This window comes from Neovison vison, chromosome 11 (genome assembly GCF_020171115.1).
Source record: "Neovison vison isolate M4711 chromosome 11, ASM_NN_V1, whole genome shotgun sequence".
In the NCBI taxonomy this organism is placed as follows: Eukaryota; Metazoa; Chordata; class Mammalia; order Carnivora; family Mustelidae; genus Neogale; species Neogale vison.
This window is the reverse complement of record NC_058101.1, coordinates 120486800-120504422: the sequence shown is the minus strand read 5'-3', so window position 1 is coordinate 120504422 and position 17623 is coordinate 120486800. Positions and strand designations below refer to the sequence as shown.

At 36.5% G+C, this 17623-nt stretch overlaps 1 protein-coding gene across 10 annotated transcripts in view; it reads left to right on the top strand.

Moving 5' to 3' along the window:
• The window catches only part of PTPN13 (protein tyrosine phosphatase non-receptor type 13), a 207050-nt gene that overhangs the window by 46615 nt on the left and 142812 nt on the right, over nt 1-17623 (top strand). For all 10 annotated transcript variants that reach the window (XM_044224592.1, XM_044224594.1, XM_044224593.1 and 7 more), the window contains exon 2: nt 6869-6988. In XM_044224592.1, coding sequence (XP_044080527.1) covers nt 6874-6988 — 115 coding nt within the window. In that variant the 5' untranslated portion in view covers nt 6869-6873. The remainder of the gene's footprint in view (nt 1-6868; nt 6989-17623) is intronic.

Below are 17623 nucleotides of genomic sequence, written 5' to 3'. Positions count from 1 at the left end.
CGTATTTAAAGTATACAATTTGGTATGTTATGAAATATTTATGCATCTTTGAAATCATCATCACAATACAGGTAATGAACTACACATCCTCTCCAGTCATTTTCTCATGTCCCTTTATAATCACTCCCACAGGCTTCCTACAGGGCAATGCCATCCTCAAATAATTGTTTGTCTCCTTCTCTGTTTTCTTTTTTTTTTAATTTTTCCTTTCCTTCCCCTATGTTCATCTGTTTTATTTCTTAAATTCCACATATGACTGAAATCATATAGTATTGGTCTTACTCTGACTTATTTCATTCAGCATAATACCCCTTAGTTTCAGCCACATTGTTGCAAATGGCAAGCCTTCATTCTTTTTGATGGCTGCATAAATTTGTGTCGGTCTGTGTCTGTGTCTGTGTGTGTCTCTGTGTGCATATTTGTGTGTACACAGACGGTATTCCTTCATCCATTCATCTGTAGGTGGGCATCTGGGCTCTTTTCATAGTTTGGCTATTGTGGACATTGCTGCTATAAATTTTGGGGTGCAGGTGCCCCTTAGAATCAGTATTTTTGTATCATTTGGGTAAATACCTACTAGTACAATTGGTGGATCATAGGATATCTCTATTTTTAACTTTTTGAGGAACCTCCATACTGTTCCCCAGGGCAGCTACACCAGTTTGCATTCCCATCAACCATGCAAGATGGTCCCCTTTTCCATTTGATACTGTGTCTAAGAATATTTTGCCTAATTGATTTTTTCCTAACTTTAAAAAAAAAAAAAACGGCCTGTGGGGTGCCTGGGTGGTGCAGTTCATTGAACATCTAACTCTTGATTTCAGCTCAGGTCCTGATCTCAGGGTCGTGAGATTGAGCCCCATGTCAGCCCTGTGTCAGCTCCATGCTCAGCGAAGAGTCCGCTTGAGATTCTCCTTCTGTCTCACTCTGCCCCTCCCACTTGTGTGCGGTCTCTCTCTTTCTCTCTTTCTAAAATAGAGTTTTTTAAAAATGGCCACTGCGGTATTATGGTATGCAGTAAAGGTTATTGAAAATAATTTTTAAATTTTTATTAAATAAGAAATTCTAAAACCTAGTTCTTAAGCTTCTAAGGTCAATTTAGTTATACTTGTAGACTATTTTAATAGTTACTCTTAAGGAGTTCTTTGGTTTGTAATCACATTTTCCAAACTTTATTAATTAAATTTTCTTAAATATTTTAAACTGCACTCATACAACTAACAGTAAATTTTTAAAAGTATTTCAAGTGCACCTTGGTGGCACAGTTGGTTGAACGTCTAACTCTTGGTTTTGGCTCCAGTAGTGATCCCAGGATGGTGAAATTGAGCCCTGTGTCGGATTTGCTCATTGCAGAGTTGGCTTGAGATTCTCTCTCTGCCTCTTCCTCTGTCTCTTCCACTTATGCTCTCTCTTTCTAAAATAAACAAATCTTTAAAAATAAAAGATATTTCTGTTGTCTGACTGACCAAAACAAAACAAAAACAAAAAACCTTTCCCAAGTACTTAAATAACCTGATGAATGAAAACTTGTAAGTATGCTGAGATTTAAGTTCTCTTAGATGTTCCAGTGGCATTTTGTACATTTTAAAATACAAGTTTGCACTCATTTTCCCAATTACTTTATTTAAATTGGCATCACAAAGTATATCTGTTATTGTATCTGACCTAGTTCTCTTAAACATTAGAAATAACTAAATTCCAAATATATACAGATTCTTTAATTTTATTTTTTAAGATTTTTTTTTGAAGATTTTATCTATTTGTTTATTTGTCAGAGAGAGAGAGAGTGAGCACAAGCAGGCAGGGGGAGCAGCAGGCAGAGGCAGAGGGAGAAACAGGCTCCCTGCTGAGCAAGGAACCCAATGTAGGACTTGATCCAAGGACCCTCGGATTATTACCTGAGCCGAAGGCAGTGGTTTAACCAACTGAGCCACCCAGGTGTCCCAAGATTTATTTATTTATTTTAAAGAGAGCATATGCATGAGCAAGAGGAGGGGTAGAGAGAGAGAGAATCTCAAGCAGACACCCTACCCAGTGGGGAGCCCCGTGGAGGGCTTAAACCCCCAACCCTGAGATCATGACCTGAGCCGAAATCAGGAGTTGGACACTTGACCAAATGACCCACCCAGGTGCCCCAAAGGTTCTTTAATTTTCAAAAATACCAATATATGAGCTTATTTCTCTTAAACTTTTTATTAACTTCATTGCGAGTCTTTAGGTTAAAAGATACTTATAGTTTTGGAGGTTGCTTTCTCAGCTCATGGTTTTTTAATGACCAAAGATGTCCTTAGCCATGACAGTGAGTGGATATTTGCCCAAAACTAGTGGCACACACACAGCTGTATTCTATAGTTGTTTTGTTCTAAAATAGGGTAATCTTATAGCCCTATTTCCTTAGAATCAACTTAGACATTCATTAGTCTACTGCCCACCCCCAGACAGTTGTTACATGACTTGATTGGATTCAATTAATCTATTTACTATTTCATTCTTTCTGGAATCACTTTTCTGGGCTCCCTATTTGTGAGTGACACAAATCCCTCAGGATTAAAATAACATCTGTTAGAATCCTTTTGTGTCTTTGTTGAACTGGGCACAGATTTAAGGTCATGACAGTTAATACTTGTGTTAATCAAAAACACAATAATGATTATGGTTATGTAATATAATTAATTTTTCTTATTTGAAAGTCTTCCCTTAAACTTATTTAAGTAACCAACAACATTCAAGGAAACAAAAGTGAAGAATACGGTTAAATTTACTGTAAAGCAGAACCTCTTTGATAGTAAAATAATTCTAGTCATACATCTCTACCCTAGGTTATCTGGTACTGTGCCTAAAGAAAATAACTAAAGTAATACACTTTTAAGAATTTTCATGACAGGGGCGCCTGGGTCATGCGTTAAGCGTCTGCCTTCGGCTTAGGTCATGATCCCAGGGTTGTGGGATCCAGCCTCACAGTGGGCTCCATGCTTAGCAGGAACCTGCTTCTCTCTGTCTCTACCGTTTTCCCTTCTTGTGCTTTCGCTCCCTCTGTCAAATTTTAAAAAAAAAAAAAAAAAAAAAAAACTTAAAAAATATTAATTTTCATGACAAATTGTTTCCCTCATCTATTGGTTGACTTCAAGCTTCTTTTTCTCCACTTCTCTTTTTTTTCTTTTTGCATCCTTCTACTTTTGCCTTTCTTCTATTCCTTTGTCTTGTCTTTCAGAACTAATGATCTGGAAACCTGTAGTAAAGGTGAATAAAAGTAATAGAAAAAAAGATAATGATGGTAAGCAGTTGCCAAACATGGTGACAATTTAGAAGGTATAGTGTTTGATTTTTAGAAAGCTGCTTTAACTTTATATTAAGTTTTGAGACTGGGCGATTAGAAGGGTGATGCAGTTTTTAAAAATCTTAAGCCTTTTTTTTTAAGCAAACTATAAATTATAAATTTCCAATCTATCTGTAGCTAGATAATATTGCTTGAAAAAACAATGTTCCTTCTATGTTTTGGAGTTCCAAAAGTTCCAACCAGAGATGCATAGAGATCCCACTACACTAAATAGAAAAAAATTTAATAAAATTTAAGAGGATTAATAAAATATAATTCAGCCTGATTGAGTCAAACAACAGAAGTATAATTAGTAATCTTTATAGATAGAGAAGTCAAACACTGAAAAAATTCTGTTGGTTGAAAAGTTACTTTTACTTTTTCATTTTCTTATAGGAATTAGTTATATTTTAAAAACATATTCCTTTAAAAATAAGTAAAAATCTGTATCTTAAGATTTAAAACTTCGTGTGTGTGATACAGATCACTTTCTTTACAATGCATAAGGTATAATCATAAGCAATTTATTCTGTTCCCCTTTCTTCCTTCTATCCTCTCTTCCTTCTTTCCTTCCTTTCATAAAAGAAGTTTTTCTCTTGCCTCTATGTAAAAAACTCAGTCTGGAGCATCTGGGTGTCTGAGTCAGTTAGGTGCCTGACCTTTGACTTTCGTTCAGGTCATGACCTCATGGTGGTGAGATCAAACGCCCGCATCGGGCTCCACACTGGGCATGAAGCCTGCTTGATTCTCCCTCTCTCCTTTCCCTCTACCCCTCCCCCTCGCATGCGTGTGGAGGCACACACACACTCTCTCTCTCTCTTAAAATAAATAAATGAATGAATGAATGAATATTAAAAATAAAAACTCGGGTCCATCATTCTCTCCTTATAGTCACTTAATAACTATAGTCACTCAAGTTGAAAATACAGTGTCAATTCCATAATTAGAAGTGCCTAGTTAGTATATTAATCAGCATTTATGTCCTCCTTCAAAGCTAAAAGTAATCCCCTCTTCTTGCTACAGTTAGCTATAGGTGGAAGGCAGTGTGCTTGACTTTTTCTTTCTGTTGCTTATCTTCTTACCCACTGGAAATTTGCTTTATCTGATCGCATCAGAATTTAAACTGGGGGCAGGAAGAAAGGTAGAGGCAAACAATTTTTTACCTGACTTGTAACTCTTTTTGAACTTGTGAGTTCTTAAGGCTGACTCTTTCTCTTATGTGTACTTTTGTGTGTTCTTCAGAGACCTTTACTGGAGCTATATTTCCTGTGAGATTTCAGAAAATGATTCCTCCTATGAGCCAGTACTGAATTCTTTTTCCTCTTCCTTCTCCTTCTATCCCTACCCTCTCCTCCTTCTTGTTCATCCACCCTTCCCCACCTTCCCCCTTCTGGAGGTACTCTGGGAACTCAAGAGGTACTCTGAGTAGGGTTGGGGTTTTGTGGTTTTTTTTTTAAAGATAACTTTCCTGAGATATAATTGACATATCATAAAATTTACTCTTCTAAAATGTACCTTCAGTGGTTTTTAGTGCAGACACGGAGTTATGCAACCATTACCACAACCTGAATTTTGTAACATTTTCATCATCTGAGTAGGATTTTGGTAGCTCCAAGCTGGCCATCTGTGTGGACCTGCTTATTTACATCTCCCCATCCCCAAAACAGCATGCTTCCTCACTCTGAATCTCATGTGCCCTCCTCAGGCACCGGTCTGTGGTGTCCTCCCAATGGCATTCTCCCTAATATCAGGGAAGCAATCATAGGGGTCCCATGGAGGCCTCGTTTACCAGGTAGGGTCAAACAAAGGCACCTTTCTATACACCTCCTGTTTTGGTGGGGGCATGAAAATCAGTATAGCTATCTTCAAAGAAATTCTTCATATGCAATTTTCTCTCTACTCTTTTTATCTTGTGTGTAAGCTTTAGAGCAAGGTAACCTGTTCTCAGACGTCTTACTTTGGAAATTCGCTACAGGGTAGACTATCTCACAAATCCTGTTGGTATCTGATTTCTAATAATATCTTGATATTATTATGTATGAAACTTCAAATTTCATACAGTGCTTTATGCAGAAGATAATAACTCAGATGTCTCTTAGCAATGCAGCTTTTTCTTTTTTTTAAATGTACTATCATTTAATCAAGTGCATAAAAGACAGAGTATTTTGGGGGTGGGGGATGGGTGCCTGAATAAATAATCACTTTTGTATAAGCTAAGTAAAAATGCCTTTGGCTTTTTCTAAGCAATAACTTTTATCTTCCCTTTTAACTACTACATTGTGCATTTAAGTGCATACTCCTCAAGGCAGATCCTATGCATAAAATACTATGGTAAACATTTGAAAAGGAAAGTGGCAGGACAAGGTTGTCCTCATTTGTAGCTGGAGTTGCTTTTTTCCAGTCTGGGTTAAAGTAACATAAATACAAATTTTTAAAAAATATTAGCTATCCTTGTTAGTTGAGTAAACAAAGTCAGCTTTTGTCTGAAACAGCTGTTTTTTATACATTAATTTTAAAATTTTATGAAGGATATAATTACAGAAAATAAGCATTTAACATTTTCTACTTCCTCTAGCTTCTTTTCCAAACCCATCTCTTTCTGCCTACCAAGAGATATGCATTATGCACATTACACTTAAATTGGTTGGGATGGTTAGAAATCTTAGTGATCAAGAGCAATTGTCTTTTCAAGAAATGAAGGAAACTTAATGTATGATAATATTGAGTAGCTGCATTTCCACCTTTCACAATGAAAGAAGGATTATTTTCCCCATAGAAAACCTTAAAAATTGTCATTATATCACCCACTTAATTGAATGCCATTGAAAAACCGACCCTACAAAAATGTCCCTACAAAGTCACCCTTCTGAGTTTTTAATTCATTCTCCATAGAGTTAGATTACAAAGCACGTTTACAGGAATAGACTTTTTCTCCATTATAAACCCCAAAATGGCATTATTATTACTAATTATTATTAATTATTATTATTATTCCCATGTCACAACATAGTTGGACCTAGAAGTACTTAAGTCCATTCAGTGCAAATTTTATAGTTATACTATATATATCGAAGACAGAGAAATCAGTTAGTGAATGGAAGAAATGTGTTCCATCTTATTTTAGCTCCACACATTGAGTCTGTAGGAGCTCCTCTCCTCATTTTAGCTGGGATGCATAGAATGAAGCCTAGAACTATAATCTGAAAGGCCTCTGTTCGGTCTGGCTGTTTTGATGTAATCATCTGCACTTTGCTGCCTCCTGGTACCTTGAACTTTCTGTTTTCTCCCATGAAATAGTCATCATCTGTTTTCTGGTTCAGACCAAAAAGCTGGCCCTGTGGGGCTAGGGCAAGGAGGTGGTTTGAGGTTTTTTCCCTCCAGTTCCTTTATCCTCTATGAATTTGAGCTGTAGTGTAATACCTAGATTGAAGACCATATTGAGAAATTAGGTAGGCAGGAACCGCAGTCTCTCATCACTAGCATGGAACTTCACTACTGTAAGTGCAGTACAAGTTGCTGATGTGTACCCCATCTATTACCTTTGCTTCTTAGGTAATATGCACGTGTCACTAGCTGAGGCCCTCGAGGTGCGGGGTGGACCTCTGCAGGAAGAAGAAATATGGGCTGTATTAAATCAAAGTGCTGAAAGTCTCCAAGAATTATTCAGAAAAGGTAAGTCTTTTTGTCTTTTTTTGGCATATCAGATAGGTGAAAAACACATAAGGAGGCAGAGTATAGAAAGGAATACTTTTTCTTATCTTTCTTTGGACTAAAAAAGCTCAGATCTTCTCTACGTTCATTTGAACATCTTCTTTGTCCCTCATATTGTGCTAGGTGCTGAAAATACAATGCTGATCAAAACCAAAAACATTGATGGGAGCTTGTAATCCAGTGCAGAAAATTGCTATTAGTAAAATATATAAGCAAATGTAAAAAATGCAACCATGACAAGGGCTACAAAGCAGGGGAATCAGTGGCTATGACCCCTAATAGGATTTGACGCGGTCATGGGGAAGAAAAGGAAAGTTCCCTGAATAAGTCTTCTCTGAGCTAAGATCTGAAAGAAGAGACGTTAACCAGAGGAGAAGAAGGGGAAAACATTCCTGTCAGAAACAATAATATGTGTATCCCTGTAACTCCAAGTTGGGATAATGTAGATTGAATAACTAGTTTGGTGCTTCCCTATATAGATGATGACCTGGTCCAAATCACTGTGTGGCATTTTGGAGCTGGAAAAGTTACGGAGTCACTGTCCAGAAACATTTAATACTCTACTGAAATGCTCTACATGAAGATGGTATTCACCATTCAGACCACATGGCCAACACCTATTCAGAATAGTAAATAAAGAAACCAAGCTTCCTCTAAAAGAAGAATTAAACTTTAAAACTTTTTGAGTAATTTAATCAGACACAATAATTGTTACAGAAATGGGGGAAGATTTGAGCATATAATGGTTTCTCAAAGTATGGTGTCTGGATGGGTAGCATCACCATCATCTGAAATTGGTTAGAAACACAAATAATGTAGGCCCATGCTAGACCTACTGAATACAAAACTCTAGGGGTAGGGCCCAGCAATTTATGTTTATTGAGTCCTTAAGGATATTCTGATACCTGTGAGAGAAGCATTATGCAGGGGAATTGCTGAAGACGAAGAGCCATGGGAACCTTTTGGAAGGTGTAGGGGTGACCACTCATTGAGTATAAGAAGGTCTAGAGCAGAGAGGAAGAATGTTTGGAGACAGGTGATAAAGCTTTGTCATAGTTGCTTTTGTATTCTAATCCAAGGATAGGAATTTGAAACAGTGTTAGGGCCCTCCCAATTCTGCTATAAACAAGGTGTGTAAGAATCTTTGATTAGAGTTAGGATTACTCTAAAGAAAATGTATTCATTTTATATAATGCCACTTACTTAAATCTAGCTATTTTAAGTAGACCTTGTCTTTGCTTCATTTTGATTTTAATTGTCAGACAATTAAGAAGTATGGGTATTCCAGAATATAGAGCATTAACCGTGCTCCAAAGATGTTGTTGAAGGAAGGATATGTTGGTGGCATTCCTTAGCTAATAGTCAGTTTAATATTTAAGAAACAGCTGTTGGCTGTGAGGTTTTGTGTGGAAGATCCCAAGTAGAGGATGACAACATTGGCCTTAAAGTTTCACTCAGATCAGACAGGATGCATGTGTAGAATTTACTGTGCCAAGTAAATGATTGGGGCAGTAAGTACTAGAGATGTTCAAAGGAGGGAGAGATAATACCTCTTTTTGTTGTACTAATGGCAGGATCACTTCCCTGGCCATGACTCATACAGAGTATCTGGCACACTGCAAATACCTGGGGGTTTTCTTCTTTCAAATTTTATAATGTTAATAGAGATTGAATGTCTGAATGTAAAGTACTTGTCATTGAGATAAAATTACTGCACAGCATATTGGCACATTACAATGGAGAGACTGGTTATGTTATAAAATAAATTGTGAGGCATTTAGGTCTTAAACACTGTCCAGTGGGAGCTGGATACCGTAAAGCCTTGAGTCCAATTCACAAGGAAACAACAGTAATACAGAGAAATTGAATTTGGCTTCTTTGGCCATCTAGAAATTAGCAACTACTATAATTGCCAATTGGAAATTTGTATTTATTTGGAGGGAATTTATGCTTATTTGATTTTTTTTTTTTTACCTGAAATCTCTTAGATTTTCATTTCTTTGTTTGATAACACGGTGTCTTTTTGGCCCAAGTACTTCTCCTGACTATTATAACAAACTGAAATTAAAAAATTATTACTTTGCTTAGTTTGTGAAGGAATGGTGTTGGTCTTGGTTTTCTAGTACACCCCCTTATGAATAACAGTAGAAATGTTAGCGGTGGAAAAGCAAGTAAAATACAGTGGTCTCTAAGAAGTTTGTTTTTCTAAAATGCATTTTCTTCTCTTGGTTTTGTCTTTTTTTTTTTTTTTAAGATTTTATTTATTTATTTAACAGAGAGAGAGATTACAAGTAGGCAGAGAAACAAGCAGAGAGAGAGGCGGAAACAGGCTTCCTGTTGAGCAGAGAGCCCGATGTGGGGCTTGATCCCAGAACCCCGGGATCATGACCTGAGCCGAAGGCAGAGGCTTTAACCCACCGAGCCACCCAGGTGCCCTTTGGTTTTGTCTTTTTGTGCCTATGATATAAACCTGCGTTTTGCTTCTGATGGGTGTATTTCTTCTCTATCTTGAACTTGCACATGGCTCCTGTGTCTTTTTCAGTATATAGGTTCAAGTATGAGCTCCTATGAATACAAGGCTGGAAATAAACATTTCCACTGGGAGATTACTGAACACAAATTAAGAAGATGTTTTTTCATCTTTTTGAGCCTCCCAGAAATTTAAGGTTTTTGGCTTTTTTTTAAAAAAACAAAATTATTGTGGTTGTTATTCATAGAATAATGATAATCGAAGCATGACCTTATTGAAAAATACCATATTTAAATGAGTTTCTTGGGCACCTATGTGGCTCATGGGTTAAGCCTCTGCCTTCAGCTCAGATCATGGTCCCAGGGTCCTGGGATCTCTTTCTCTCTCTCTCTTAATGCATTTCACCTAATCATTTTTAGAGATAAGGAAACATGGCCTGGTTTAAATGACTTATAAGAATTAATGTTGGCAGAACAAAGCTAATATAACTATCCTAAAATAAGTCATTATGAACAATACCTATTTAGAGCCATAAGATTACTTCATTATACATGACAATAAAGTTTAAAAATTGATTGCCTTTTTAGGATGTTTAGAGGATGTTATAGGATGTTCAGGATGTTTAGAGAAGTAACATCGGGGGACCAAAGTGGCATCACTTCAGATTCTACAGATATTAAAGGAATAATAAGGGAAAGTTAGGACCAAAGATGTTGAAAAAATTGAAATGGAAATTGAAATTCAGTGTTGAAATTGAAACGGACACCTTAAAAGACGGAAACAACCAAAGTTCATTCAAGAATGAGTAGACAACCTGAATTGCCCTATATCTATGAAGGTGAATGAATGTATATTTGTAAATATTCCACAAAGAAAATCCCAAGCCCACATTGCTTCACTAGAGAATTCTAAAAATTTATGGAAGAAATAATAACAAATTCTATATCAAACACTTGAAGAAAATTGAAGAGAAGCAAATACTTCCCAACTAATTCTGTGAGGTCAACATAAATCTCAAAATCGGACAACAATGGGCACCTGGGTGGCTTAGTGGATTAAGCCTCTGCCTTCGGCTCACGTCATGATCTCAGGATCCTGGGATCGAGCCCCACATCGGGAATCTCTGCTCAGTGGGGAGCCTGCTTCCCTCTCTCTCTGTCTGCCTCTCTGCCTACTTGGGATCTCTCTGTCAAATAAATAAATAAAATTTTTTAAAAAAATCAGACAACAATATTAAAGAAAATAAAACTATAGACCAATATAACCATGAACATAGAGGCAAAAAAAAAAAAAATTGTGTGTGTGAGAGAGAGAGCATGAGTATGAGGGAGGCGGCAGAAGGAAAGGGAGAAGAGAATCATTAGCAGACTCCACACTCAGCACAGAGCCCAGGGTGTTCAATCTTAGGACCCTGAGATCTTCTTCCCCTCCCCCCAACCCTGAGATCTTCTTAACACATTATTAAGAGAATGACAGGAGAAGTCACAAACTGGGAGGAAATATTTGTAAATGATGTAACTGATAAAAGGCTTGTATCCAGAATATATAAAGAATTCTCAAAATTTAATAGTAAGAAGCAAGCAAACCCCCCAAATAGGCAGAAGATTTGAAGAGTTAGCTTTCCAAAGAGTATATGCAAATTTCTGGTTTCAAATAACTTGAAATTATTAGACTTCAGGGAAATAAATACAAAATCTCAATATCATTAGTCATCAAGAAGATGTAAGATTAAAGCCACAAAGATATTATTTCACATCTATTAGAATATATATACTGCTGGGGATATAAAATGATCCAGTTTCACATTTTAGAAACTGTTTTATAAGTTTCTTGAAAAGTTAAATACACACTTATCATACACTTATAAATACTTAACCAAAAGAAATTAAAACCTATGTCCATACAAAGCCCTGTATGTAGATACTCATCTTACCTTTATTTGCAGTAGGCAAAACCTGGAAGCAAACCAAATGTCCTTCAACAGGTGAATGGATAAACAAATTGTAGTATGTCTATATAATGAAACAATACACAGCAATAAAAAGGGCTAAAAATTTTTTTTATTAACATATAATGTATTATTAGCCCCAGGAGTACAGGTCTGTGAATCGCCAGGTTTACACAATTCCCAGCACTCACCATATCACATACCCTCCCCAATGTCCTTAACCCAACCACCTTCTCCCCCTCCACCCCAGCAACCCTCAGTTTGTTTTGTGAGATTAAGAATCTCTTATGTTTTATCTCCCTCCCGATCCCATCTTGTTTCATTTATTCCCTTCCTACCCCTAAAAACCCCCATGTTGCCTCTCAACTTCCTCATTTCAGGGAGATCATATGATAATTGTCTTTCTCCGATTGACTTATTTCACTTAGCATAATACCCTCTAGTTCCATCCACGTCATTGCAAATGGCAAGATTTCATTTCTTTCGATGGCTGCATAGTATTCCATTGTGTATATATATACCACATCTTCTTTATCCATTCATCTGTTGATGGACCTCTAGGTTCTTTCCTTAGTTTGGCTATTGTGGACATTGCTGCTATACATATTCGGGTGCACGTGCCCCTTCGGATCACTACATTTGTATCTTTAGGGTACATACCCAGAAGTGCAATTGCTGGGTCATAGGGTAGCTCTATTCTCAACTTTTTGAGGAAAAAAGAGGTAAACTTTTGATACATGGAGCAATGTGGGTTAATTTCAAAATAATGAAGGAAGTCAGACAAAAAAAAAAAAAACCCATACGGTATGATTCTAATCTAAAACCCTAAAATATGCAAACTACACTATAGTAATAAAGCAGATTAGTGGTTGCTTGGGGATGAGAAGTTGAAGAAAGGATAGAATGCAGGGATTACAAAGTGTGTTAGAAAACTTTTGTGAGGTGGTGGATATGTTTATTATCTTGATAGTGATAATAGTTTCACAAGTGCATTCAAGTGTCAGAACATCAAATTGTACTCTTTGAGTATATGTAGTTATGTGTCGTATTATGCTTTAATATGGCTACTTTAAAAATATATCAAATGTTTTTGAAAATTTGTTTTTAAATTTAGAACTTAGCCTTTTTTCTTAATTTGAAACTGTGGGGATTTCTGTTTGTTTTGAAGCTCTTACTTTTTTTTTTTTTTAAGATTTTAATTATTTGAAAAAGAGTGAGAGCACAAACAGGGGGAGGGGCAGAAGGAGAGGTCAGAGGGAGAAGCAGACTCCCTGCTAAGCAGGGAACCCAGTGTGGGACCCAAATCTAGGACCCTTAGATCACGACCCAAGCCAAAGGCAGATTCCCCACCTTTAAAAATTAATATCATCAAATTTTTATAATGGAATCATCTAATTAGTATATATAAACAGTATATAAAGTATAATATATTAAAGTGATAGAAATATGGGGGGGCAGTTCAAGATACTGAAAATTTTAAAAACAGGCAGGGTTACAGGCTGTATTTTGCTCTTTCAAGAGTCCTATATTGAAATCCTAACTCCTGATAGCTCATGATATGACTGTATTTGGAGGTGGGTCTTTAAAGAGCTAACTTAAGTTAAAATGAGGTTTTTTGAGAGGGCTCTAATCCAATATGACTGATGTTTTAATAATAAAAAATTAGGACAGACACACACAGAGCAAAGACTATGTGAGGACACAAGGAGAAGATGGCCACTGACAAGCCAAAGACAGAGGCCATAACAGAAACCAGGCCTACTGGCACCATGCTCATATATTTCTAGATTCCAGAATTGTGAGAAAATTCTATTATTGAAGTTACTCTGGCTCTGATACTTGTAGTGGTAACCTTAGCAAATTAATATAGGCAGGATTAAAAAAAATTAAAACATCTAGAAATTAAATATATAGTTCCTAAGCTTATAACCTCGTAGGAGATCTTTAAAAACAGTTTACACAGATTCCCTTTTCTTTTTATAGAGAAAATTAGTAAACTGTACAGAAAACTGAGGAGTTCACTTAGATATTAAAAATATAAGGGAGTCGGGGCTCCTGGGTGTCTCAGTGGGTTTAGCCTCTGCCTTCGGCTCAGTTCATGATCCCAGTGTTCTGGGATCAAGCCCCGCATCGGGCTCTCTGCTCGTTGGGGAGCCTTCTTCCTCCTCTCTCTCTGCCTGCCTCTCTGCCTGCTTGTGATCTCTGTCTGTCAAATAAATAAATAAAATCTAAAAAAAATTAAAAATTAAAAAAAATTAAAATATAAGGGAGTTAAGGTTCATGGAAGATTGAATGAGAAGGTCCAACATATCCCTAACAGGAGTTCCAAAAAAGAAAACTAGAGAGAATGAGAAATAAAACAATAAATGAAAATATAATAATAAAGATTTTTCAGAATTGATTAAATACATAACAACTTCATATTCCAGAAGCTTAAGTCACAGTCAAAAGAAATAGATATCTATCCATACCTAGATTCATGGGCTTGGACATACAGAACACAATAGACAAAGGGAAGTTTTTTAAAGCCATCAGAAAAGAAAACATGGATTAGTTACAATGAAAAAACACTTAGACTAATTGTGGATTTCATAACAGCAACAATAGAATCAGAATTTGGTAAAATATTACCTTAAAACTGCTATGAGAATATGTTGTAATTATTTTTAAAATAATAAAAGAAGAAAAATTATTAAAGAATAACCTAAAACAACACTGTCTAATGGAAATATAATATGCATCATGGATATAATTTAAAATTATCTAGGAGCTATTTTTTAAAATTTTTTATTTTTTATTAACATATAATGTATTAGTCCCAGGGGTACAGGTCTGTGAATCACCAGGTTTGCACAGTTCATAGCACATACCTTTCCCAATGTCCATAACCCCACCACCATCTCCCTACCCCCCTTCCCCCAGCAACTCTCAGTTTGTTTTGTGAGATTAAGAGTCTTTTATGGTTTGTCTCCCTCCTGATCCCATCTTGTTTCATTTATTCTTTTCTTACCCCGAAACCCCCTACATTGGCTCTCAACTTCCTCATATCAGGGAGGTCATTTGATAATTGTCTTTCTCTGATTGACTTATTTTGCTAAGCATAATACCCTCTAGTTCCATCCACATTGTCGCAAATGGTAAGATTTCATTTCTTTTGATGGCTGCATCGTATTCCATTGTGTATCTATACCACATCTTCTTTATCCATTCATCTGTTGATGGACCTCTAGGTTCTTTCCTTAGTTTGGATATTGTGGACATTGCTGCTATACATATTCGGGTGCACGTGCCCCTTTGGATCACTACATTTGTATCTTTAGGATAAATACCCAGTAGTGCAATTGCTGGGTCATAAAGTAGCTCTATTTTCAACTTTTTGAGGAACCTCCATGCTGTTTTCCAGAGTGGTTGCACCAGCTTGCATTCCCACCAATAGTGTAGGAGGGTTCCCATTTCCCTAGGAGCCATTTTTAAAAAGGTTTAAAAAGAAATAGATGAAGTTAATTTTACTGTATTTAATCTATTAAAATATTCTAATATGAAGTCAGTATTAAAAAATATTAATAAGATGTACACTTATTTATACTAATTTAAAATTATTTTATATTCATAACCCATCTCAATATACTCTAAATTTCATCAAGAATATTTAGGTCTTATGAAATGTATTGATGAAAAAGTATATTTACATACTCAAGCTGTTCCAAGCATACTTTTAAGCAGTTTCCCAAAAACTGATTAAATATTCATTCTTAAATTTATTCATTTTTTTAAGTAGACTCCATGACCAGCATGGAGTCCAACACAGGGCTTCAACACATGACCCTGAGATCAAGAAGTCACTTAACCAACTGAGCGATACAGGTGCACTTTCATTTTAAAATTTAAAATATATGTGAAATTCAGTTTCTCACTTATGTTCGGCACATTTCCAGTTCTTAAAAGCTGTATGTGGCTAATCGCTACTGTACCAGAATGTGCAAATAGAATTTAATGTCCTCTTAAACCAGCAAAACAAAAGCATTTTCATGAAAAAGTGAATATTTACCATCAATGAAACATCATTGAAGAAGCTACTAAAAAATGTATTTCCAGAAGAAGGAAATTTAACCCAAAAGGAAGAAGAAGGCTTAACAAAGGCTCACTGGGTTAAGCCACTGCCTTCCGCTCGGGTCGTGATCTCGGGGTCCTGGGATCGAGTCCCGCGTCAGGCTCTCTGCTCGGCAGGGAGCCTGCTTCCCCATCTCTCTCTCTCTCTGCCTGCCTCTCTGCCTACTTGTGATCTCTCTCTGTCAAATAAATAAATAAAATCTTTAAAAAAAAAAAAAAAAGGAATGATAAGCACAACAATTAGCTAACTTGATGGCAAATCTAAATAAGCATTGTCTATATTAAACATCAAGAAAGATGATGTCAAATTTAAGTTTACAGATAATAATATTTAGGTAAATGATAGGAGTTAAAACAGCTTAAAGGTTTGACTTATGGGAATGATAGGTTTATTGACTTTAGAGCTTGCATAGTAATATCCTCAAAATTTGTGAGATAATCAGAAAACAAAAAGAGAGAAATGTGCAGGCATGCCTGGGTGGTTCAGTGGGTTAGGCCTCTGCCTTCGGCCCAGATCATGATCTCAGGGTCCTAAGATGGAGCCCTCATCTGGCTTTCTGCTCAGCAGGGAGCCTGCTTCCCCCTCTCTCTCTGCCTGCCTCTCTGCCTACTTGTGATCTCTCTCTCTGTCAAATAAATAAAATCTTTTAAAAAAAAGAGAGAGAGAGAGAGAGAAATGTGCAGCTTCCAATCTGGTAGAAACAATGGAGAATAAATAACTCAACCTTGAGAAGAGAGACAAAGCATTGAACTTCAAACTGATTTCTTGGTTGGTTTGTTTTATAAGCCTTTGTAGTAAATATAGAAAGTTTTTATGGATTTAAATCTTTTGAGTAAATCTTGGTACAGTCTATGCAGCTTTTAAAAGACCAAATCCTAACTAGTCTCTTCATATTACATTCCTAATTATCTACAATCATAATTTTCTTGATTAACAGGGTGTATCAGTTGTCTTTGACAAGCCATATCTTGCCCTGTCTTTATAAAGCCACAATGAACAGGTCCTTCAAGTTAAGTGTGTTTGAACCAGACAACATTACCCCATTTTTCTCCCTGGAAACAAACCATAAAACATGAAATTAGTATCTAGCATTCTTAAAATGAATAATGTCAGTTGCTTCACAAGTGTATGAAGCACTTCTAGTAAACCACACCTCCCCTCATAAATACACAGTGAATACACTGTTTTGATTTGAAAATTTTTTGGCTCAAGATGTGACAGACCATTTTACAAATTTAAAGAGTCATACATTTTTTAAAAATTTGTTTGACAAAGAGGGCATGTGATAGAGCACAAACAGAGAGAGAGGGTGAAGCAGGCTCCCCCACTGAGCAGGGAGCCCAACATGGGGCTAAATCCTAGGACCCTGGGATCATGACCTGAGTCAAAGGCAGATATTCAACTGACTGAGCCACCAGGCTCCCCAAGAGTCATATATTTACACAGGAAAGTTGCTACAGGTCATTCTTTCTAGCCTCATCCTAGGCTGATAAAAAGAATTTTACTCACAATAAGTATTGTTTGAATTTCATAGTTAAGGATTTTTTTTTTTTTAAATATTGAGGTATCATATATGTAGTAAGGAGTGTTGTGCTTTTTTTCTTTTTAATAACTGGAAGTTTGTACTTCTTAATCCACCTCACCTACTTAATAAAGAGCATTATTGTTAATTGTACAGCCTGATGAATTATATGAAAGCACACACCCATATAACTACCACCCAGATCAAGATACAGAACCTGGGAGGTCTCCCTCACACTCCTTCCTTTCGGTTCTCCTTCTTCCTCCTCCTCTGCCTCCTCCTTCTTTGATTATAGCTGAGACACAGTGTTACATAGTTTCAGGTATACAACACAGCGATTCAACTTCTGTATATGTTATGCTGTGCTCAGCACAAATGTAGCTACCATCTTTTGCCATACAACCCTCTTACAATATTTATTAATTTGGGGCGGGGGAAGAGAGCCTTTGAGTGTGGGGGAGGGGCAGAGAGTGAGGGAGAGAGAGAGACTCTCAAGCTGGCTCCACACCCAACATAGAGCTCAATCTCATAATCCTAAAATCATG